The sequence below is a fragment of the Somniosus microcephalus genome, chromosome 23 (assembly GCF_052327205.1).
Source record: "Somniosus microcephalus isolate GS21.2 chromosome 23, FLI_Smic_1.0, whole genome shotgun sequence".
Taxonomy (NCBI): Eukaryota; Metazoa; Chordata; class Chondrichthyes; order Squaliformes; family Somniosidae; genus Somniosus; species Somniosus microcephalus.
The window spans coordinates 16,802,464-16,827,143 of record NC_141009.1 but is presented as its reverse complement, the minus strand read 5'-3'; the positions used below and the strand labels follow the sequence as shown (position 1 = coordinate 16,827,143).

At 45.3% G+C, this 24,680-nt stretch overlaps 1 protein-coding gene across 2 annotated transcripts in view; it reads left to right on the top strand.

The window, feature by feature from the left end:
• LOC147101686 (bile salt-activated lipase-like) overlaps positions 1-24,680 on the top strand; it is a 49,300-nt gene that overhangs the window by 10,772 nt on the left and 13,848 nt on the right. For both annotated transcript variants that reach the window (XM_085965490.1, XM_085965491.1), the window contains exons 5-10: positions 2,155-2,250; positions 8,530-8,706; positions 12,194-12,324; positions 14,797-14,904; positions 17,812-17,923; positions 20,517-20,691. In XM_085965490.1, the coding sequence (XP_085821616.1) occupies positions 2,155-2,250; positions 8,530-8,706; positions 12,194-12,324; positions 14,797-14,904; positions 17,812-17,923; positions 20,517-20,691 (799 nt within the window). The remainder of the gene's footprint in view (positions 1-2,154; positions 2,251-8,529; positions 8,707-12,193; positions 12,325-14,796; positions 14,905-17,811; positions 17,924-20,516; positions 20,692-24,680) is intronic.

Here is a 24,680-nt window from a genome sequence, read left to right as displayed (position 1 = left end):
ACCTCATTCGTAGGCTGCTGGTAATGCGCCTTTAAGATGTCGCAGGTGGCCAGGTACGTGTCGGCGTCTTGGATGAGGGGGTAAACCCGGTGGCTTACCCAATTCCGCAGGATTCCGAGTTTCATACTTGCAGCGTCCGTGGCGCCTTTGACGGCTGCGGAATTGTCCAGGAAGAATTCCATACACATAAACCAGTGTCCGAAGCGTGCCGATGCGTCCGAAGCATGCTGGTCCAAATCCAAACGTTCGGGTTTCAAGAGTTGATCCATTGTGTTGAAAAGTAAGTTAATAAAATTGATGTGCCTCAATAAATCCGAGACTCAATGTTAGCGGAACAAAACAAGGCTTTTATTAACTTAGAAGGTAACACACAGTGGAGAGGTATCTTCCATCCAGAGGTCTGCTGTACTGGATGCGAGGCAGGCTGAGCCAGCTTACATAGGGGCCAGGTATGGGCGGAGCCCTACACACAATACATTACAATACAATGGTGAGGAAACGGAACTGAGGTAAGGGAAATGAAACTGAAACTAAACCACAGTCACAGGCAGAGAATACTGTGAGTGATGAATGGCATATTTCATCACAGTACTAATTCAACTTCACTAAGTCGGGGGGTTCCTGCAACTGGCCCTCAGTCACACCCCAGTGTAGGATCAGTGTAGGTGCACCTGGTCTTACCAGGCGTTCCTCGCCAATGGGGTGGCTGTGAATCCCACATGGAGGACCAGGCCATCATCGGGACTGGGACATCCATAGATCAAGGTCACGATGCTTTTGTAAAAATTATTGCAAGTGGCCCTTTACACTGGGGACTGCTGGGGGAAGCCACATCCCCTTTGTGAGGAATGGCCCATCATCCCTTGTCCTCGCCTTCAGTCTGCCTTTCTAGACTCTTTAGTATGGCGTCACCCTGACCTGCTAAAGTCCCAAGACTGGTGGGTCCTCTATGACCCCAATGAGCTTTTTCTGGGCTCAGACAGTGGAGGTTGCATTTGGGCACATCCCCATACTTCCACCGGGGATGCACTCCCCTCCAACAGACTTTCAAAACCTATATGATTTCCTCAAAAAAAAAGTTCAATCAGATTCGTCATGCATGTCTTGCTGTGCAGAAATTCAAGCTAACTGCTCTTGAGTGGCCCATGCTTTTTTTTAAGAGCTCACTAATCGTATACTGCATTTTAGGGACTAGAGGTCCAAACTTTTGAACGCGCAGTATCAATGAGGAGCCTCACTGGCTGGCCACGCATTTTTGGAAAATTAATTTCTGTATAATAAATGCTGAGGTCTGAAGTGACACAAATATAACTTTCACACTTAACTGTAGCTAATTGTACAATGGGCAGAAAGTTATTGCAATCAGGTTGCACATTGGCAGGCATGTTCCGCATTCTGCTTCAAACTGACATGGTTGTCCCCATGATGCAGTGTCAATTGGACATACTTGGATAATTAGTTAGATGGTCTCAATATTGTATAATAAGGGAAAGAAAGAAAGACTTGCATTTATATAGCGCCTTTCACGACCACCGGACGTCTCAAAGCGCTTTACAGCTAATGAAGTACTTTTCAAAAGTGGAGTCACTGTTGTAATGTGGGAAAATGCAGCAGCCAATTTGTGCACAGCAAGCTCCCACAAACAGCAATGGGATAATGACCTGATAATCTATTTTTTTTAGCAATGTTGATTGAGGGATAAATATTGCCCAGGACACCAGGGATAACTCCCCTGCTCTTCTTCGAAATAGTGCCATGGGATCTTTTACGTCCACCTGAGAGAAGAGCCGGGGCCTCTGATTTAACACCTCATCCGAAAAACAGCACCTCTGACAGTGCGGCACTCCCTCAGCACTGCACTGGGAGTGTCAGCCTAGCTTTATCTGCTCAAGTCTCTGGAGTGGAACTTGAACCCACAACCTTCTGACTCAGAAGCGAGTATGCTACCCACTGAGCCACAGCTGACACAAAGCAAAGGAAAGAAAGGAGATGATGAGGGAGAAGTTAGATTGAAGGGAGCCATGGAATTAAATAAAGTAGCAGTATACGGTAAATGTGATGAACACAAAATGGATCAAAGAGGAATATGAATGCAATGTTTGTGTCTGCAATACTTCTTGCCTACATTTATTTACAATTCTGTCCTTTCTACAGACATCTTGGATGCTACGAAGTATGGAAGTCCATGCTTACAATTGAATATTGGGAAGGAAGACTGCCTCTACCTAAATGTTTGGTCTCCACAATCAGGTATGGTAACATAAATTTGTCAAATGCTGCAGTTTTCTTTAATGAAGGAAAATTTACATAGAAGCTTGTGGTGCTACAAATACTTTCAGATTTTTGTTTTATTGTGCATGTATTTTTGGTTATTTTCAAGCTGTTGGACACAAAGGGGGAGAAGTTCCCCTAGAGGGCCGTTTGGGGCGCTAAGTGAAAAATGTTTGTAAAGTTAGCATCAGGCACGAACCTTTTCAAACATTTGTTAAATTCCCTCTTTTTGCTCCACGAGGGAAGTGGAGCGCTAAATCAAGCGCTCCCCTTGCCTCTTGGAGCGCAAGAGGCGGGGAATGTCCCGATCCGGGGCGATGTGCTCAGCAGTGCTACGTGTGGCCACGCGTGGCGCTGCCGCGTTGCAGGGGCTCTTCCCTGCATTAAAGAGAAAGCCCCCCCTGCTGCGAGCTCTGCAGATTTCATTGTAGATTTCTGGGCCACCGGGGTGCGGGTGTGCCAGGCAACAAGCAGAGCGATCACGGCACGGACGCAGCGACTGGTGGCCGAAAATCAAACCAAACAAAAATTGGCTTTCTTTTTTGGCCGGCCGCCCAAGTTGTGCCCCCCCCCCCCGAGTGTCCGGCCTCACTGTTCGCGACCCCTGCAGCAGTCAGTAACATCGCTCGGCGCTGCTGTGAGGCGCGCGTGCGGATTTTTCTTCCGAGGCGCAACCGGGGTGCTGCGCCTGGAGATGACATCATGATCTCTGGGTGCAGAAGATACCTGGCAGCACCGCCGCTAACCTCCCGCGGAATTTCGCGGGAGGCGCGGTTATCGCTTCGGGGGGACGAAAAGCCATTTGCGCCCTGTTAGCACCTCCCACTGGAGGCACAAATGAGGAGAATTTCACCCCCAAAAACTCTTTCCCAACAGCTCCGATGAATTCAGGAGCCACATCAGTGCAACTTCTAAGCTGTATGTAACTGCTCAAATCATGTAACTTCAATAACTCACAATGATCTCGTCAAAAGTTCATTGCCTAATGTAATACTAAGTCATACAGACCAGAAGCTCCCAGGTGGATTTCAATCAAGCAGCACTTGGGGTGCTACAGTCACCCACAGGAACCCTAGTTTAAGGAGAGGAAATATCAGCCAGGCTCCTGTCTACTATCGAATAAACTCAGCTAGAAACTGCATGTGTGGATGTCAGGCCAGAAGATTGGGTTTCTCTGCAATGCCCCTCACAACATTGCCTGCCAACACTCACTGTGGGGGGTTGACATGTGAGGAACTGCCATTTGGTTGACATACCAGAGTGTCATTAGTGCCCGTGCTGCTGGACCCTTCAGAAAAGGCGGGTAGAAAAATAGAGAGAAAATGGAAAAGAAAATGAAACTTGCACTGGTTCAAAGGGAAACAATGGGGGCGGGGGGTTGAATTTCCTAGGAGCCGCTCCCGCTAGCATTGCATTAGACATCTGCCAGAGGGGTTGGCTGGGAATCCTGGTGAAGAATGCTGGGCCCCCCTCCCAGGTAAAATGACCGACATTTGCCCGTTGGCCTTCTTTATAAGGGGCTCAAAAATACTTTCAAAATGTTGCCAATCTTCAGGGGTCCTGGATACGATCCAGGCTTAGGCCCCAGTAGGGTCCCACTTTGACTGGATGGCGGGCCGATAAGCCTGCTCGTAATTGGCATACCTGCCTGACACTCTTCCACCAAGCCAGGGACAAGCTATGCATCTCATTCTGCTGTCCCTGTTGGGCGGGATTGCGCCGATTTATAGCCCCATGGATCTAATGAAAGAAGCCACAAAGTATTAAAAAAATCACATTCCTCTACTTACTGGCCAGGGTATTTCGCTTCTGCACTCGCCAGACTTAGAATTTTCTTTTCCAAAAATTAATGTGGGGGGGGGGGGGGAATTGTGAGCAGGAAGCTCACAAGCAGAAAGTTGTTACAACCAAACTCAACTCCAAAATGAAAGGAAGGGCAATAATGTTAGAGACAATCTGAGAAGCCCTTTTGAGCAACTTTTCTCCCTACATTATGGCAGAAACGGTCATACAGCTAACCAAACAGATGAATGCATGCCTCCACCTTTACCACCACTGTGTTGCTGTCTGTCTCTATATCACAGGAAGACATTGTTTTAAATCTGTAGTGATCATGAATGCTACAATTTGAAAGGTATTCTTCCATTCAACCATTTATTCAGGTGGGGGGGGGGGAAGAAAGCTGAGGAAAAATGTAATTTTAATTTCAGTCCGCAAGCGTGACCTCGAGCCTCCGGTCGCCGATCATTTTAATTCTCCGGACCACTCCCACTCTGACCACTCTGTCCTCGGCCTCCTACACTGTTCCAAGGAAGCTCAACGGAAGCTCGAGGAACATCACCGCATCTGTCTATTAGGCACTTTACAGCCTTCCGGACTCAACATTGAGTTCAACAATTTCAGATCATATCTTCTGCCCCCATTTTTTTGGACGGCAGCTGTTGCTCAAGATTCTGATATTCCCATTTACACCTCCTCTAGACCCATCTTTTGTTTCTTTACTTGTCCCATTACCATCTCCTTTCACCTTGCACCATCATCCCTTTTGTCTTTTAATCTCTCCTGCCTTCCACCCTATCACAGACCTTCTGACATGAATCTTGTCATTCATGTGGAAATGACTTATGAAATAATACTGGGCGGCCTGCTGGTGGCGCTGTCCAGGGAGAGTATAAATAATCGGGCATGGGCCCAGCTTGCTCAGGACATTCCTTAACAGGAACTAGTGAAGGACACAACTAGATCTCCATGCTGTAAAACAGTTGATTAAAGCTTTAACGCTTAGACCAAGTGCCTAGTAGTTTTCTTACGTCACCTTCCCTATGTTCTTTCCTCCCCTCCCCACTTTCCCTGCCCCTTGCTTAAAACCTGTTACATCTCCAACCTTTTCCAGTTCTGACGAAAGGTCATCGACCTGAAACGTTAACTTTGTTACTCACTCTCCACAGATGCTGTCTGACCTGCTGAGTGTTTCCAGCATTTTCTGTTTAGATTTCAGATTTTCAGTATCTGCAGTATTTTGCTTTTGTACTCTTTTCAAGTTATTTTGGAATCAGGTTACTGTTCTCAGTAAGAACATAAGAATTAGGAGCAGGAGTAGGCCATACGCCCCCGCGAGCCTGCTCCACCATTCAATAAGATCATGGCTGATCTTCAGCCTCAATTCCACTTTCCTGCCTGATCCCCATATCCCTTGATTCCCCTAGAGTCCAAAAATCTATCTATCTCAGTCATGAATATACTCAACGATTCAGCATCCACAGCCCTTTGGAGCAGGGAATGGTAGCATAGTGGTAATGTTACTAGGCTAGTAATCTAAAGGCCTGGACTAATGATCCAGAGACGTGAGTTCAAATCCCACCATGAATAAAAAGCTAGTATCAGTAATGGTAACCATGAAACTATCGGATTGTCGTAAAAACCCATCTGGTTCACTAATGTCCTTTAGGAAAAGAAATCTGCCATCCTTACCTGGTCTGGCCTATATGTGATGCCAGACCTTAATTGTCCTCCTCACCAACATCTGGGGACTTGTGCCAAAATTGGGGGAGCTGTCCCACAGACTAGTCAAGCCTGTTATAGTCATACTCACAGAATCATACCTTTCAGCTAATGTCCCAAACTCCTCCATCATCATCCCTGGGTATGTCCTATCTCACCGGCAGGATAGACGCAACAGGGGTGGTAGCACTATGGTATACAGTTGGGAAGGAGTGGGCCTGGGAGTCCTCAACATTGACTCTGGACCCCATGAAGTCTCATGACTTCAGGCCAGGCCAAGCATGGGCAAGGAAACCTCATGCTGATTACCACCTACTGCCCTCCCTCAGCTGATGAATCAGTACTCCTCCATGTTGAACACCACTTGGAAGCACTGAGATTTGCAAGGGCACAGAATGTACTCTGGGTGGGGGACTTCAATGTCCATCACAAAAGAGTGGCTTGGTAGCACCACTACTGGCCGAGTCCTGAAGAACATAGCTGCCAGTCTGGGCCTGCGACAGGTGGTGAGAGAACCAACATGAGGGAAAAACCTGCTTGACCTCGTCCTCACCAATCTACCTGTCGCAGATGCATCTGTCCATGACAGCATTGGTAGCAGTGACCACCGCACATTGTGGAGACAAAGTCCCGTCTTCACACTGAAGACACCCTCCATCGTGTTGTGTGGCACTACCACCGTGCTAAATGGGATAGATTCAGAACAGATCTAGCAGTTCAAAACCGGGCATTCATACGGCACAGTGGGCCATCAGCAGCAGCAGAATTATATTCCACCACAATCTGTAAACAGCGGAAGCAGCATGCTATAGACAGGGCTAAGAGATCCCACAATCAACGGATCAGATCAAAGCTCTCAGTCCTGCCACATCCAGTCGTGAATGGTGGTGGACCATTAAACAACTAATGGGAGGAGGGGGAGGCTCTAATGAATATCCCCATCCTCAATGATGGTGGAGCCCAGCACGCGAGTGCAAAAGACAAAGCTCCAACAACACTCAAGAAGCTCGACACCATCCAGGACAAAGTAGCCCGCTTGATTGGCACCCCATTCACTGGTGTACCATGGCTACAGTGTACACCATCTACAAGATGCACTGTAGTAACTCGCCAAGGCTTCTTTGGCAGCACCTCCCAAATGCGTGACCTCTTCCACTTAGAAGGACAAGGGCAGCAGGCACTTGGGAACACCACCACCTCCAAATCACACACCATCCTGACTTGGAAGTATATCGTCGCTGGGTCAAAATCATGGAACTCCCTCCCTCACAACACTGTGGGAGTACCTTCACCGCGGTTCAAGGAGGCGGCTCACCACCACCTTTTCAAGGGCAATTAGGGAATAGGCAATAAATGCTGGCCTTGCTAGCGACTCCCATAAAAGAATTTAAGAAAGTAGAGAATTCCAAAGATTCACAACCCTCTCTGAGTGACGAAATTCCTCCTAATCTTAGTCTTATAATGGCTGACCCCTTTTCCTGAGACTATGCCTCTTAGTTCTAGACTCTCCAGCTACCCTGTCAATCCCCCTCTGAATCTTATATGTTTCAATGAGATCACCTCTCATTCTTCTAAACTCCAGGGAGTATGGGCTCAATCTCTCCTCATAGAACAACCCTCTCATCCCAGGAATCAATCTAGTGAACCTTAGTTGCACTGCCTCTAAGGCAAGCATATCATTCCTTAGATAAGGAGACCAAAACTGTGCACAGTACTCCAGGTGTGGTCTTACCAAAGCCCTGTACAATTGTAGCAAGACTTCCTTACTCTTGTGCTCCAATCCCCTTGCAATAAGACAGCTTCTTAAAGCTGTCAAACGCTGACAAATCATGTCAAAATTTTTTCGACAGATGAAGCGTCATACGCTGATGTCATCTGTCATTGGCATTCCCTTAATTGGCCGGTAAGGCGGGCTTAACAAGGCCAATCACGGGAAAAAAGCATGGGTTAGTCAGACGTCGCTGGGGGTGGGACTGAAACCTGTAAACCAGAAGTCCCGCCTCCAATGAGAAAATCCAGTCCTTTGTGTCCTCCTCACAGCTTACTTTCCCACCTAGCTTTGTATCATCAGCAAACTTGGATACATTACACTCGGTCCCTTCATCTAAGCCATTAATATAGATTGTAAATAGCTGAGGCCCAAGCACTGATCCTTGCGGCACCCAACTAGTTACAACCTGCCAACCTGAAAATAACCCATTTATCCGTAATCTCTGTTTTATGTCTGTTAACCAATCGTCTGTCCATGCTAATATACTACCCCCAATCCCATGGGCCCTTACCTTTTATGTGGCACCTTATCGAATGCCTTTTGGAAATCCAAGTATACTACATCCACTGGTTCCCCTTTATCTACCCTGGTAGTTACACCCTCAAAGAACTGTAATAAATTTGTCAAACACAATTTCCCTTTCATAAAACCCATGCTGAATCTGCCGAATCATATTATGATTTTCTAAGTGCCCTGTTACCACTTCCTTAATAATGGATTCCAGCATTTTCCCGACAACTAATGTCAGACTAACTGGCCTGTCACTGTGAAATCCTTCTCTCATCCCCCCTTATTTTCTGTATACACATAAAGGATAATCTTCCAGCTTTGCACTTCTGACTGAAAGCCTTCACTGCGCGCAATTTTCTGATGATTAATTTAATGATGGAATTCATACCTCCACTTCTTTTCTGTGTATAAATGGATTGAAAAAAGAATTTCTATTAAAAACAAATATATATTTTTTTTAAACATCATTTATCCAGGAAAGGATTTACCAGTCATGATTTGGATCCATGGAGGTGCTTTCATTATTGGATCATCTGCAGCCAGCTTATACGACGGAGCGCAAATCGCTGCCCGAGGGGATGTTGTCATCGTGTCATTTAACTACCGCCTGGGACCCCTGGGTTTCTTAAGTACAGGAGATGCAAATGCACCAGGTCAGTTTCACCAATGTTGCTGAAACCATTTAATGAGAACTACAGGTATGAACAAAATTTCAGCATGCCATTTACAGTATAAGGCTGCAGCAGGTATCAGAACCTTAAATAAAAGTCAGGTTTTTCATGCCCCCACCTCATTATAAAATATCCCCTGACAGGATGTGTGTTTGGGCTCATGTTTCTCGGTCTGGTGAATTTTCAATCTTGGGCATGCTATCAGAACGACATCTTACATTTACACAGTGCCTTTAGTATAGAGAAATAGCCAACAGAGCTTCACAGCAATGCGAGGAAAACAAACGGCAAGCCAGAGAGGAGAGATTAGGAAGGATGACTAAAACAGGAGGGTCTTAAAGGAGGAAAAGAAGGTGAAGAGATGCAGGAGTTTAGGGAGGGAGTTCTAGAGAATGTGATCTAGGTGGTTCAAAGCATGACGGCCAATGGCATGGGTTAAAAGAGGCAGGAGCCAGACGAATTGAGAGTTTGGCGGGAGGAGATGTAGGGCTAAAGGAGGTTACAGAGATAGGGAGGGGCAAGGCCAATGAAAGGATTTGAAGACAATGGCCTAGAAATTGGATCGTGCTGCACCCGTTTCACAGATGTAAAACGGGTGCCTAAGGGTCCGATATGGTGGGCGGTGTGCGTACACTCTTTCTGCGCTGGAAGTGTGTCGCCTGCCATATTGGTTAGGGCCGCTCAATGGGCATCCAGGGCGCCTGCCTGAAACTGACGTTAGGCTCACTCCATATGCCAACCGGGGGCTTAATGCCGGTTTCAGGCCTCTTTGCCAAATTGCTTTGCGAATGGTCACAGCATGTGGCATGCATGCTAGTCATTTTCTTCAGGCGCTCAGTAGCCATACGAGCGGTCCTTAAAGGAACCGCTGGAGGCTGCTGCACAAAAGGTAAGTTTAATATTTTTTACTTACCTTATTGCGGACCCAGGAGGAGCACATGTGCTCCTCCTGGCTCCCCATGAAAACTGTGGGCCGCTGCCGGCTGTCGCCCATCCCCCCTCCCAATTTCCTCTGGCCCCGGACTCTCATGAGGCCCTCCTCTGAGCCGGCTGATCTTGCTGTCCCCTCATGCAACCGGCGAGCTAACTCTATGACTGAAAATGGCGCCTGTAGCTCTTCAGTAGTATCCTAAAGTGACTGGCGGACCAATTTGCCGTGGTTCTGCCACTGGCCTCATTAGGCACGCGCAGTGTGCGCTGCATCAGGATCGTGCCCGATTCAGGCACAATCTAAATTCCAGACCAATGAATGGAACTTATAAATTAGTGGCGTTTGGAGCCCAGGAACCAGTGTTGGCCAGGGTGGGAGTAATGGGCAAGCAGGATTTTGGTGCAAGATAGGATATGTTGGATGAGGTGGAATTTCTGGAAGATGGTGGATGGAAGAGCAGCAAGGAGAGTATTGGAGTAACCAAGTCTGGAGGTGACAAAGGCATGTATGTATGAGGGTATCAGCAGCGAATGGGCTAAGATAGGTTCGGAGGCAAGAGAAGTTACAGGGATGAAACTAAGCAGTCTTTGAGATGGAAAGGATTATGGGGTTTGAAACTCAGCTCAAGATGCATCGGATGCCGAGATTGCAAACATCTGGTGCAGCCTGAAGCAATGGCAAGGGAGAGAGATGGAGTCAGTGGTGAGGGAACGGAGTTAGTGACAAGGACTGAAGACAACAGTTTCAGTTGCCCAATGTTTAGCTGGAGGATACTGTGGCTCATCTAAGACTGGATGTCGGACAAGTAGTTTGATAGAACAGAGGTAGTGGAGCGGTTGAGAGATCTTGTGGAGAGTTAGAGCTGGGTGTCATTGGCATAATTGTGGAAGCTGATCCCATATCTGTAGGCAGCCCCCCATCCCAGCAAAAATGATGTGCCCAAAAATTGCACAATGGCAGAACACATCTCTGGGTTCAGATGACATTGATAAACTACTTGAGTTGTGTTTTCAACATTCAATGTGCCAACTGAACTCCTCTATTATCTTCCTGCCATGTAGTGCGCAGCAACCTAATTATTACTCTGAAGAGATTTAAAGTTGTGCATCTTTTATTTGTAGAATACTTTAATAAAATCTGAGCCTGCTGCAATGCCTCTGCCCAAGTTGGCTCTTGGGCAAGTGATTAGGAAGTGCGAGTGGCTTGGAGTGACTTGCTCTACGATTTTCTCATTTTAGTCGGAAACGTGCATACTCTGTATTGCGATTAGAAGCCATGAGCATGAATCTCACACCTTTGTTCTTGTGATGTGAGCGATGCTGGCAAGGCCACAATTATTGCCCATCCCTAGTTGCCCTCAGAAGATGTCAGTAGGCCTTCTCCTTGAACCACTGCAGTCCTTGATGGATAATTATTTCCATGTAGTGCAAGGGGAGGGATGAGCTGTCAAACTAACCTTGGTGAGTTGTTGCAATGAATCCTGTAGATTGTACATACTGCAGCTATGGTGTGCTTATGATAGAAAGGATGGATACCAAGTCCGGTGGCAAGGGACTGCTCTATCCTGGATGGTGTTGAAGGTTTTGAGTGTAGGAGGTGATTATATTGGGCACCACCTTTCTTTTATTGTTTTTTTATGTGCAGACGGGGCCTCGGTTTAACGCCTCATGCCAAAAGACGGCACCTCCGAACAGTGCAGCACTCCCTCAGCACTGCAATGGGAGCGTCAGCCTAGATTTTGCGATCAAGTCTCTGGAGTGGGACTTGAACCCACAACCTTCTGACTCAGAGGCGAGAGTGCTACCAGCTGAGCCACAGTTTAGGGGAACATTAGCCCGTATTTTCTGATGCCTACAGGTGTATACGAGCTGTGTACACACCCATAGGGACATCGGAAATGCCGGTTTCAGGCATGCGCTGAAAACTGGCATTTCCGATCTGTCAAGAATCCAGCATAAGAGTTTAAAAAAAGTAAAAAAAAATTTTTTCACTCATTTATAATTTTAAAATACTTTAAAAAAAGGTAAGTTTATTTTTAGTCCCGTTAAAAACTTTAATTTTTTTTTCAAAATATTTACATTTTTGTTTAAAATATTTCATGTAATGTAATTTTAACTCATTTTAAAAACGTGATATTTAAAAAAAAAATTATTTAATGTTTTAGTGTCTTTTTTCAGTCATCCCCATTCATACTCTTGACAGTTCTATCTGTCAAAAGTATGAAGGGGGAATCCCTTCTTTCATTTGCTGGCCTGGCCCATGTGATCCCAGGGACGCTAGCGAACCGCGTGCACCCCTGGGCTACGTGGGCCCTGCGCATTTCGACTGTGGACAGGCCCAGGAGCGGAAGTGTACACACCTCGTGGATTTTTTTCCGATAGGAGGCATCTGCACGCAGGAAGCCTCCTATCGGAAATTATGGGCCAATAAATAGGAAGTAAGTCTGGTATGAAAAGGGTACAAGAATGTTTGATTTGTAAACAACCTGACTCTTTCACCATAAGAATGTATAACTTCCAACTAACTTCTCTAATCCAGGTAACTATGGGCTCTGGGATCAGCATGAAGCCATTACTTGGGTAACAAGAAACATCAAAGCATTTGGTGGAGACCCAAACCTTATCAGTCTCTTTGGAGAGTCAGCAGGAGGCGCAAGTGTCAATTTTCAGGTAAAAAAAAGTTAATTTATAGCTCTGGTAGTGTGGCCAGGGTTGTAGCAATGTAGTTATCAAATAGAAACAAGTGTAATTTACAGCACTGTAAAACATTCCACATTCCAGCAGCTGGTGGATTCCATTCTGACAGGGGGTAGGGATTTTAACATCAATTTGCATTTATATAGCGCCTTTAACGTAGGAAACATTCCAAAGAAGCTTCACAGGAGTGTAATCAGACAAAAACTGACACCGAGCCAAAGGTGGAGATATTAGGATGGGCGACTAAAAGAGGTAGGTTTTAAGGAGGGTCTTAAATGAGGAGACAGAGGTGGAAGCCGAAAGATTTAGGGAGGGAATTCCAGAGCGTAGGGCCGAGACGGTTGAAGGCACAGCCACTAATGGTGGGGCGAAGGGAGTGGGGATTCAGAAGAGGCCAGAGTTGGAGGAATGCAGAGTTCTTGGAGGGTTGGAGGAAGTTTCAGAGATAGTGAGGGGCGAGGCCATGGAGAGATTTGAACACGAGAATGAGAATTTTAAAATTGAGGCATTGGCGGACCCAATGTAGGTCAGCGAACAGGGGCGATGGGTGAACGGGTTAGGATTCGGGTAGTAGAGTTTATGGTGGGTGGAAGATGGCCAGGAGAGCGTTGGAATGGTCAAGTCTGGAATTAACAAAAGCATGGATAAGGGTTTCAGCAGCAGATAAGCTGAGGCAGGGGTGAAGACGAATGATGTTACGGAGGCAGAATTTGTGATGGAGAGGATATGTGTTTGGAAACTCAGCTCACGGTCAAAGAGGATGCTAAGGTTGCGTCCTATTACACCAAGTATATTTTGATAACATAGCCATTTTTTGTTGGACATATGAAGAATACCTCGATCATGTCTCCAACATATTAACCCAGTTAAGCTAAGCAGGGTTGACTCTTACAGCTGATAAATGTAATTCAGTCTGCTCCTCACAATTCAAAGTTGCTTAATTCAAATTATTTGATAAATCAACTTTTTTAGCACTAAATTCCGACATTCCGTATTATTTCCATCACCTAATTCACATTATTGGATAATAATATTTGTTTTAAGTGCAAGAAATAATCAGCCTGACCACATTATGTGAGGATGGACTCCCACTTTAAACAAATCAGAAAATCTCAGCCAAAATAATTAACCATCATCTGAGCACGACAAAAGCTGGAGCTGCACTTATACTGGATTGCCTTTACTGTATATTCTGACCAGAATCCCTTAGTGTAGTTATAGTCAAACATGTCTTAATTTCAAACTTGACCTCCAGGTTTTCCATCTTTCCCATTTTCCTTCGGCTTCCCACTTCCACAGCTATTCACATGTCCTTTATTTCTTTAATGTCTTTTATTGCTTGATGCGTTATATCATTGCATTGATATTTCTTCTCTGTGATTGTTTGTTTCAGTTAAACTCAAATAAGCACAGAGGAAAAAAAAGAAAAACTTGCATTTATAAAGAACATAAGAAACATAAGAAATAAGAGCAGGAGTTGTGGGTTCAAGTCCCACGCCAGAGACTTGAGCAAAAAATCTAGGTTGACCCCTCGAGCCTGCTCCACCATTCATGGCTGATCATTGATAAAGCGCCCTTCACGACCACCAGACGCCCCAAAGCGTTTTCCAGCCAATGAAGTACTTTTTGAAGTGTAGTCACTGTTGTAATGTAGGAAACATGGCAATCAATTTACGCGCAGCAAGCTCCCACAAACAGCATGTGATAATAACCAGATAATCTGTCTTTTTTAGTAATGTTGATTGAGGGATAAATATTGGCCAGGACACCTGGGATAACTCCCTTGCTCTTCTTCAAAATAGTGCCATGGGATCTTTTACGTCCACCTGAGACAGGGCCTTGGTTTAATGTCTCATCCGATAGTGCAGCACTCCCTCAGCACTGCACTGGAGTATCAGCCTAGATTTTTCGCTCAAGTCTCTGGAGTGGGGCTTGAACCCACACCCTTCTGACTCAGAGGCGAAGGTGCTACCCACTGAGCCACAGCTGACAGAAGAAGTATCAGTGGAATGCATGCCTATAGGTATTGTGTGCTATTTCACTGAATACTATTTTGTTAGTAGGGATGGAGAAAAAAAACAGCCGATCACAATAAATCTGTAATAAAGATCCTTTAGATGAGTATCTAAAGCAAATGATGAGCTGGTTAACTAGTAAAAATAACAAAAAGTTGGGGGTATCCATGTGTGAAAGAGCTGAGTAGCAAAGTCAAAATCTAATTGTGAAACTGTGAGCCAAAAAGAAAAAAGTTAGTAGAACATCATTTGCTCATTGTATGGAATGACCAATTAAAAAAAATGATTTCTTCAGTAACTCATTCATATCAAGCAGCCACATACAACAACAGCTCTGGCTAAGAGGGCATACAGACCTCATTATAATTTGGCACTTGACCAACCTATTCCATCTAAACTTGATTTTATCTGGATTCTTCTTCCTCCACAGATACTGAGCCCACACAACAAAGGTATAATCAAGGGAGCCATTTCTGAGAGTGGAGTCGCGAATAGTCCATTTGCTTTAGTAAATGATCCTCTTCATTGGGCCCAACAGGTAGGCAGAACAACTGAAAAGCACTGGGAAGGAATTACCATTATTATGCTAAACTTTCAGTTGTTTAAAGCAGGATCATCACCGAATTCTGGAGGGAAAGCGTATAGAGGTAGTACTTTCGATCAAGCCAAGTTCACATCCAAATGCTTAAGACACTTTTCTACATTCCTGTGTGCATTATTTTCATGCAGGTATTAACCCAGTTATTTTCAACAATTAGTAGTTCCACTTTTAGAAGAAATCAGCGTCGCTTTATCACAATTATGTCAAATGCAAGCAATACATTGGCATTCTTCAATGAGAGTACTATAGATATGTCACATTTTTGTAAACGGACAAATAAGCTCTCCTTAGAAATTCCCAGTGGAGACAACGGCCTCGATTGTTACAGGGGGAGCGTAGGAAGGGTGTACGGGAGCCCGATAGTGGGTGACAAACCCAGCAAGGTCGGGAACCAATGTTCACTCTAAGCTGTGAGGCTGCAACCGGCAAGATTCCGCGCAGGCCGCTCACCGGCTCTTCCATTGTAAGTACCGCTCATGCACAGAAATTTAAAAGGACCGCGCATTAAAAGAAGCAGGCCGCGTGGAACAAAGCGCAGCTTACAGGGAAGGTCGTTGGGACGTGGAGGCCCCGACGGTCTTAATGACAGGGCCTCATTTGAATAAATCTTTCCAGATTCTCGCCCGACACCCGGCCAGATTGACTACCTGGCTGGCTGGCGGCAGTGGGTATTTGGCGGCAGGAAGCCACAGTTGGGGACCCGTGGCCCAAGGCCTCCAACCTCCTGGCCCACCAGGAAGCCTAAAATAAAACTTTAAAACTTATCTTCTGGTCCACCATCCAGCTCCCAACAGATCCTCACCATGGTTTGCTTAAGTCCTATGTGGCATGCAAATTCATTGAGGGGTGGTGTAATATCTTAAATCCTCCTCATATGCTGCTTTCTTTTTCTACCCTCCATCCTATCCTGCTGCTTTACCTCCTTCATTATAACGACAAAGTAATTCCCCTTGGAATCCCATCCATGGTTTTCAGTACCTCTCACTGTGGGTGGGGAGTGGGCGTGAAATATCTTGGGGTTTCACAGTCTCACAGGCAGTCAGAGGCACATCCAGCACTGTCGATGAAAATTGCATGAAAGGAAAGTTCCTAATTTCTGCCAGTCTGAGCTGATCCTGGCCAACAGGTAGGCTTTAAACATTTCATTCCAAGTTACCTCCTGGAGCACTGCGAGCGTAACTTTCAGAATTTCAGTGCACCAATGCCACTGGTCCACATTTTAATATATTTAAATAAACTGCGTGAGGACTTGCCAGGCAGATTGCAGAGTGAAAGACCCCAAAAATGGCTGGCATGTGGGCGCATCGATTTTGGAGCAAAAAATGAGTGGAAGTGGCTTCCGCCCCAATTCGCAGGCTAGTATATTGAGTAACCCAAATTGTAGGCCCCTGGGCACAGCCAGTTGGTGCATCTATTAGTTGCTTCGAAAGCAGTAAGATGTTGGTTCATCCTTACAAATCTCCACAGAGTGAGTTTCCAATCCTTGACGTGCCACTGGATGCACTGAGTAGAATGCTTTCTCACAGGGAGCATTAGAATCTGAGTCTCACCAGGGGGTGGTTTTGTGAATCTCTTCAGAGCAGCATTGGCAACACTGTGCGTAGCTCAAATGTGAACCTTTTATGCCAATTATATCATTTTAACTGTGTTTATGTTTGTTTTGGTATTGTGTGCATTGACCCTTCTTCTATATTATCAATTTTAAAAATGCAGCTGCACTGCAATAAGATTACTAACTTTCCTAACTTTGACAACTCTTGTACTCCAATCCTTTGTAATAAAGATATGCTGAAAGGCTGAGATGAGATAGGTAGAATATATAGAATAGTATATTCAGTCGTTGAGCATATTCAAGACAGAGATCGATAGATTTTTGGATACTGAGGGAATTAAGGGATATGGGAAAAGTGTGGGTATGTAGAGTTGAGGTAGAAGATCAGCCATAATCTTATTGAATGGCAGAGCAGGTTTGAAGGGCCGAATGGCCTATTCCTGCACCTATTTCTTATGTTCTAACACCAGCACAGACTAGTTGAGCTGACTGGCCTGTTTCTGTGCTGTACATTCTATGTAATTCTATGTAACATCACAACTGTTTAAATAAAACTATAAGCCAGCAGAAATAGTCTATGTCTGATGTGGAAACTCCCTCCTTCAGCCACAATGTTTTATATTCTACTGAATGGAAATGATTTTGGACAGAGACATTTTTAAATTGTAATTAATTTAAGATTATCAGCATTGATCTTAATTGGGCCCATTGTATTAAAGCAGACTGCTTATCATTTACAGGAGAACGGTATTGTGGGGTGTATATATATATTCAATATAAAATATATATAAAGTTTCTAAAAATGTTTTGTTTATTTCTCCTATCTGTTAAGAAAAAGTCCAAATCTGAACAGTCACAAGGCACCTTGATGCTGACCTACCATTTTAGGTCGCCCAGCCCGAAGAGAGTTGTGCAAAGAAATGCTCATTGTTTTATAAATTGGCATTCTCGGGACTTAATGTGAATGTGATACTCCAGTGACATTTGGAATTTCAGTGTTACCTGAGAACATGAATCCCAACGAGGAACTACATTTTCTGGTGCTGTGGGAGCACAGGGTACAACGTCCAGGACTGGAAAGCAAGTCAATTCAATTCAAAAGGAGAAACATCTGCTAAGTTTGAGTGGTGCAGCTCTCTGTTATGGGGTGGAGGGTAGTGGGTGGGAATGTAATACTTTAGGTTGAAAGTACTATCCTTCCTGGGTTCTTTTTCGCTAATATAACAATGAAATGTTATTGTACATGTACTAAAAGAAGTGGTATAAATAAAGTCTTTATTTTTGACTGGTAGATTGCAGAGATAGTGGACTGTCCAAGCATTGACACTGAAATGATGATAAACTGTTTAAGAGAAGTTGATGCAACAATCCTAGCCTTGGCCATGCCTTTCAGGGTACCACTGAGTAAGTTAATATGACAACTGTTAACTTAGTTCCATGATTCTATGATATGTTATTTTCTTAATTTCTCTATTTTTAAGATGTCTGATGCTGAATGTGTTTGCAATTCTTGTACTTTGGGCATATGTCCATTGATAACTGGATTAAAGAGGTAATGTCTTCTTGAAAAGTGCTTGGCAAATCTTTTTGTTTAAGGAGCAAGAAAAGCCAGATCTTTATCACTTTTTGCGATGGAATCAAGTGCAAGTGACGTAATGGTGCATTCTGCAAATGAAACAATAGTGGGTAAAGGTGATGTCCTTTTGAGTTAAAGTAAAATTTTTACGCTGACATTTCTCAAGAGCAATCAACAACAACAACTTGTATTATATAGCGCCTTTAGCGTAGTAAAATGTCCCAAGGCGCTTCACAGGAGCATTATAAAACAAAATTTGACACCGAACCAGGAATTCCAGAGCTTATGGCCTTGGCAGCTGAAGGCACGGCCACCAATGGTGGGGCGGTTAAAATTGGGGATGCTCAGGAGGCTAGAATTGGAAGAGCGCAGATATCTCAGAGGGTTGTGGGGCCGGAGGAGATTATAGAGATAGGGAGAGGCGAGGCCATGGAGGGATTCGGAACCAAGGCTCGATTTAAAATCGAGGCATTGCTTAACTGGGAGCCAATGTAGGTCAGCAAGCACAGGGGTGAGGGGTGAACGGGACTTGGTGCGAGTTAGGACATGGGCAGCAGAGTTTTGGATGACCTCAAGTTTATGGAGGGTAGAACATGGGAGGTCGGCCAGGAGTGCATTGGAATAGTCAAGTCTAGAGGTGATAATGGCATGCATGAGGGTTTCAGCAGCAGATGAGCTGAGGCAAGGGTGGAGTCGGGCGATGTTCCGGAAGAGGTAGGATTTAAGCAGTGTCTTGAAGGAAGAGAGAGTAGAGAGGCAGAGAGGCTTAGGGAGGGAATTCCAAGCCTAGGGTCTAGGCAGCTGAAGGCATGGTTGCCAATGGTGGAGTGATGGAATGTGGGGATGCGCAAGAGGCCAGAATTGGAGGAGCACAGGGAGCTTGGAGGGTTGCAGGCCTGGAGGAGGTTACAGAGATAGGGAGGGGCGAGGCCATGGAGGGATTTGAAAATAAGGATGAGAATTTTAAAATCGAGAGCTTGCTGGACCAATGTAGGTCAGCAAGCATAGGGCTGATGGGTGAATGGGTTAGGATAGCAGCAGAGTTTGGGACGAGTTCAAGTTTATGGAGGGTGGAAGATGGAAAGCCAGCCAGGAGAGCGTTGGAATAGTCAATAGGTGGAAGTAGGCGGTCTTGGTGATGGAGCAGACATGTGGTTGGTGTTGTGTATGTAACCTGTTCCACCTTAAGAGAGCTTAAGCCTGTTCCACCTTAAGAGATGTACTACTTTCTCAGGCTGCTGTAGACGTAATACCGGGGGTGAACACACCGGTATATAAGCACTGTGCAGTAATCTTGTATTCAGTGTAGTCCCTACCTCCAACCAGTAAAGACCTGTTTTATTGTTACTGATTAAGTCTGAGTATTAATTACTTGAACAACTCACAGACTTAACAGTTGGAAGCTCACGTGAGGATCAACTAGGACGCCAAGGTTGCAAACGGTCTGGTTCAGCCTCACCAGGGAGAGGGATGGAGTCAGTGGCTAGGGAACAGAGTTTGTGGCGGCAACCAAAGACAACGGCTTTGGTCTTCCCAATATTTAGTTGGAGGAAGTTTCTGCCCATCCAGGACTGGATGTCGGAGAAGCAGTGTAGCAAATCAGAGGCAGTGGAGGGGTCGAGAGAGGTGGTGGTGAAGTAGAGCTGGGTGTCATCAGCATATATGTGGAACTTGACGTCATGTTTTCGGATGATGTTGCCGAGGGGTAGCATGTAGATGAGAAATAGGAGGGACCCAAGGATAGATCCTTGGTGGACTCTAAAGGTAAGGGTGCGGGAGTGGGAAGAGAAGCCATTACAGGTGATTCTCTGGCTACGATTAGATAGATAAGCATGGAACCAGGCAGTGACAGAACTCCAGGTCTCCTGTTCTAAAGAACATTCGTCCTCACAGGATTACCAAGGTTGGAAGACATCCACTAATAGTTGAACAATTTCCAGATTATCGTCAATCCTGGCAATGCCCTATACAGTTAAATGTACTGTAAAAGGGAAACAATGCACTCAAATTAATATCCAATTTCCTTGCCATGTGCTCAGTTCCAAACATTATCATGCCGTGGTGCTATCGTCCATCGGGGTGGCACAAGTGACTCCTAAGACAGGCTTCCCAAATATTGTTATATATGCACCAAGCTGTAACAGAATTTGATGGGCATTAATTAAGCTGATTTAAAAATACTAACGCCATCAACGTTCACATTACTCCTGCAACATTTTCTTCCATATTATGCACCTCTCGCGTTTCCTTCTTTATTTCCCCTTCTCTCTGCAGTTGATTGAAAAAAGTTTAGCTCAGACAAATGCTGTGACTCCATCTGGATGGGTCAACAGTTTCTTAACTGATCCTAGAAAACAGTGGTGGTGGTAGAGGTTCTTTTAGTTTAGGGAGCTAATTAAATCTTGCCTTTCTGTCATATAGTTCCTGCTTTACGAGCAGTAATCTGGGCTCCTGTGATTGATGGTGACTTTATTCCTGATGATCCTGAGAATCTGTTCTCAAATGCTGCTGATGTGGACTACATTGCTGGTGTTAACAACTGGGATGGTTTCATGTTTGCGATGTTTGATGTTGACGACTTGACCGTAGTTACAAGGTAAAATATTTAAAAATAAAACTATGCATTTAGTGTTCAATTTTTTTGCTAGGAAAAGTTATTTATCAATGTACAGGAAACTTTGTGTTATCCGGAGGCTAACTGTCCGGAATGCTCGAGCCACTGGCAAAAATCAGGAGCCGTTTAGTTAGGTTTTTTTTCTTTTCGTTGCTTTTTTCTCTCAACAGTCAAGCTCTGCAAGGTCTCGCTGAAGCTGTTGCTAAGCTACAGAGACGCTACAGAGACGCTTGGACTGTTTAGAAGCTGTTGCTAAGCAACAGGATTTGTTGCCAGATACGGAGCTCAAAATCTCCGTATCTTTCAACATTAGCGCTGGTTTGTCCGGCAGTTTTGAGGGAACGGCAACAGCTCGGTCCCGTCGGTGCCGGATAGCACAAAGTTTCCTGTATCAGCAAAGAAGAAGTGTAGTTACGTAAAGGTTTAGAACATTTTTAATTTAACATGAATAATGAATTTGTTTAATGCATATATTACTCAGTTACAAGGTTTTAGATACTTTACTGTACATTAATAACCCAAGGATCATGAAATGTTAAAGCTAGGATGAAGATACAATAGACGAAGATCTCATAAAAGTAATAAGAAATACCTAGCCATTATTTAATGGCAGGTTGTCAATAACCACTGATCTAGACTCGACTATTCCAATGCTCTCCTGGCAACCTCCCATCTTCCACCCTCCATAAACCTGAGCTCATCCAAAACTCTGCTGCCCATATTCTAATTTGCACTTAGTCCCATCACCCCTGTGCTCACTGACCTACATTGGCTCCTGGTCTGGCAGCGCCTCGATTTTCAAATTCTCATCCTTGTTTTCAAATCCCTCCATGTCTTCGCTCCTCCCTATCTCTGTAACCACCTCCAGCCCTAAAACCCTCTGAGATCTCTGCGCTCCTCTAATTCTGGCCTCTTGCACATCCCCGATTTTAATCGCTCCACCACTGGCGACCATGTCTTCAGCTGCCTAGGCCCTAACTCTGGAATTTCCTCCCTAAACCTCTCCACCACTTTCTCCTCCTTTTAAGACGCTCCTTAAAATCTACCTCTTTGGCCAAGCTTTTGGTCACCTGTCCTAATGCATCTTTTTGTGACTCGTTTTTTAAAAATGTATTAATTCATGGGATGTGGGTGTCGCTGGCAAGGCCAGCATTTATTGCCCATCGCTAATTGCCCTTGGTAAGGTGGTGGTGAGCCACCTTCTTGAACTGCTGCAGTTCATCGTAGCAGTTTTTTTTTGATACGACAGAGTGGCTTGCAGAGGGCAGTTAAGAGTCAACCACATTGCTGTGGGTCTGAAGTCACATATAGGCTAGACCGGGTAAGGACGGTAGATTTCCTTCCCTAAAGGACATCAGTGATCCAGTTGGGTTTTTACAATAGTGTCAACATCAAACACTCCCAGGTCAGGTATATCATTGCCACCTGTAGGGTAAATCACTCTAATATGCCCAGCAATAAGCAGTAGCCCTTAGGACAGCAACCCCTGTGGCACTGGTAATATTTCCATTTCTCACATCGGATGTCCTTATTGCCTCTCTGAGTGAGATTAGTAATTGAGGGTCATGTTTCCTTTGTTTTGGAAATCAGAACGTTAATGTTGCAATTTTTTGTTTATTTCAACAATATTAAATAGAAATGTTAATTATTTTAGTTTTTTAATTAATCAGCTTGTTCTATAGGATTCCCACAATAATTCTATTTTGAGGCTCTCAAATGGCTTAAACTTCACTAGTGTTAATTCAGCCCGAGAGGGTAATTAGGAAATTAAGCAGAATAACAAATTTGTACATTCCGATTCACTGACATTACTTCAGGATTTTTCTTGCAGCCATCGTCTCATGCTGAACCAGACTATTTGCAATCGGTGTCCTACTCGATCCAGGGCTGAGCTTTCGACCTCATATCCTCTCCATCACAAAGACCACCTACTTCCACCTCCATAACACTGCCCACCTCCATCCCTAGCTCAGCCCATCTGTTCCTGAAACGCTCATCCACGCCTCTGTCGCCTCCAGACTCGACCACTCCAATGATCTCCTGGCCAGCCCCATTTTCCACCCTCAGTAAACCTCAGCTCATTCAAAACCAAGTTGACTCATTACCCCGTGCTTTCTGACCTACACTGGCTCCCGGCCCCCTGCCCCCCAATGCCTCCAATTTAAAATTCTAATTGTCGTGTTTAAACCCCTTCACAACTTTCCCCCCCTCTATCTCTGTAACCTCCTGCAGTCCTACAACTTACCTCCCCTGAACTCTCTTGTAGTGTATGTACTTTGCAGAAGGAACTATATTCTGCAGCCCCTGTATACTGCAGTACCAGTAGTGACCACCCCTGTATATAAGCCTGTGTAGTAACTTTGCACAGTAGTTCCAGTTTTGTCTCCACTCAGTAAACACCTGTTGTAACCTACTCCTGCAGTCCGTGCCTCAATTACACACGGACATAATACTGGCGACGAGCAGATCCGAACTTACCTAGTTCTGCACCACCTCATGGGGATCCATCCCTGAAGCGAAGTTGTTGGAGGTCGAGGCCAGAAGGAAGAAAGAAAAAACAAACAAACAGAAGAAACGGGCGTCGACCGTGGACAACCGCCTCTGATTCATCGGAGTTGAAGATTTGCAGGAGAGGCTGTCGAGAGCGGGGCTTGGTTATCCTGTCTCTGGTGTTCCAGCTAATCGGGCTGGTGGCAGGTAGTACACTGATCCTTCCTGGGCTGCGGCGGGCTAGAGCTCGATCGGGTGGCTTTTCAACGGGGCCGAGCAGCGTTGTCGGGAAGAGAATAGAGAGGGAGAGAGGGTGGAGCACACAGGGCGCGGCCGGTGCTACGAAGCCGGGCAGCGTACAGACCCGAGAAGAGGGAGGAAAGTGTCCCGGAGGGTTTGCTCAGACGACGGGAAAATAAAAGAAATTAGAAGCGCAGAAAGCCGCGAGGAGCTGCAGTTTGCCACGGGGACCGCGGAGAGCGGCGTTAGCAGCAGCGCGGGGGGGAAGTGCGTGAAAACCATAGGGCGTCGCCATCAAGGCATAAAAACGCCAGTAACAGCGCTAGCAGCAGCGGAGAAGACAGAAAGTGCGGGAGGCGCCATTTTGTTCAATCGGGGAAGAAGGCAAAGCGCGGGAGGCGCCATCTTAGATTTCCAAGATGCCGAAGACTGGCAATATCACTGCCTTCGATAATGCAATAGAAGACTGGACCACGTATGTGGAAAGAGTCGAAGTATATTGCAAAGCAAATGAAGCAGCCGATGAGAAAAAGGCATCGGTACTACTAAACTTAATGGGCGCAAGAACATACGGCCTATTGCGGAACCTGATCACTCCAGCCAAACCGATGGCGAAGAGTTTTAACGAAATTGTTGATATCCTACAGGAACACCTAAATCCTACACCGCTGCTGATAGCAGAAAGATTTAAATTCCACAGGAGAAATCAGCATAAAGATGAGAGCAATGCTGATTACCTTACGGAACTACGCAAGCTATCAAAGCACTGCCAGTTCGGAGCAGGACTGACAGACACTCTACGGGACAAATTTGTCTGTGGACTCCTGAGTGAAGGAACCCAGAAGAGGTTACTCTCAGAGAAAGAGCTGACGCTAGATAAGGCTTTCAGCGTGGCAGTATCGTACGAAGCAGCAGCAAGGGGAGCTGCGGAAATACAGCAAAAGCCACAAGAATACGGCACCCATGAAATGACGCGGGGATTTGAAAAATGTTATCGCTGCGGCAGAACAACCCATGACCAGAAGGACTGCTGGTCCAAGGACAAAATATGCAGGCAATGTGGAAAGATGGGACACATTGCACGAGTTTGCAGGTCTGGAAAGAAGACTAACGACAACAAAAAGGCTACTAAGGAACAGTACAGGAAAGTACAAAAGATGACGGACAGTAGTTCCGAAGACCAGAAGAGCGATAGTGAATCCGGGAACAAGAGACTAAGCTGTCTCAAACTTCACAATGTA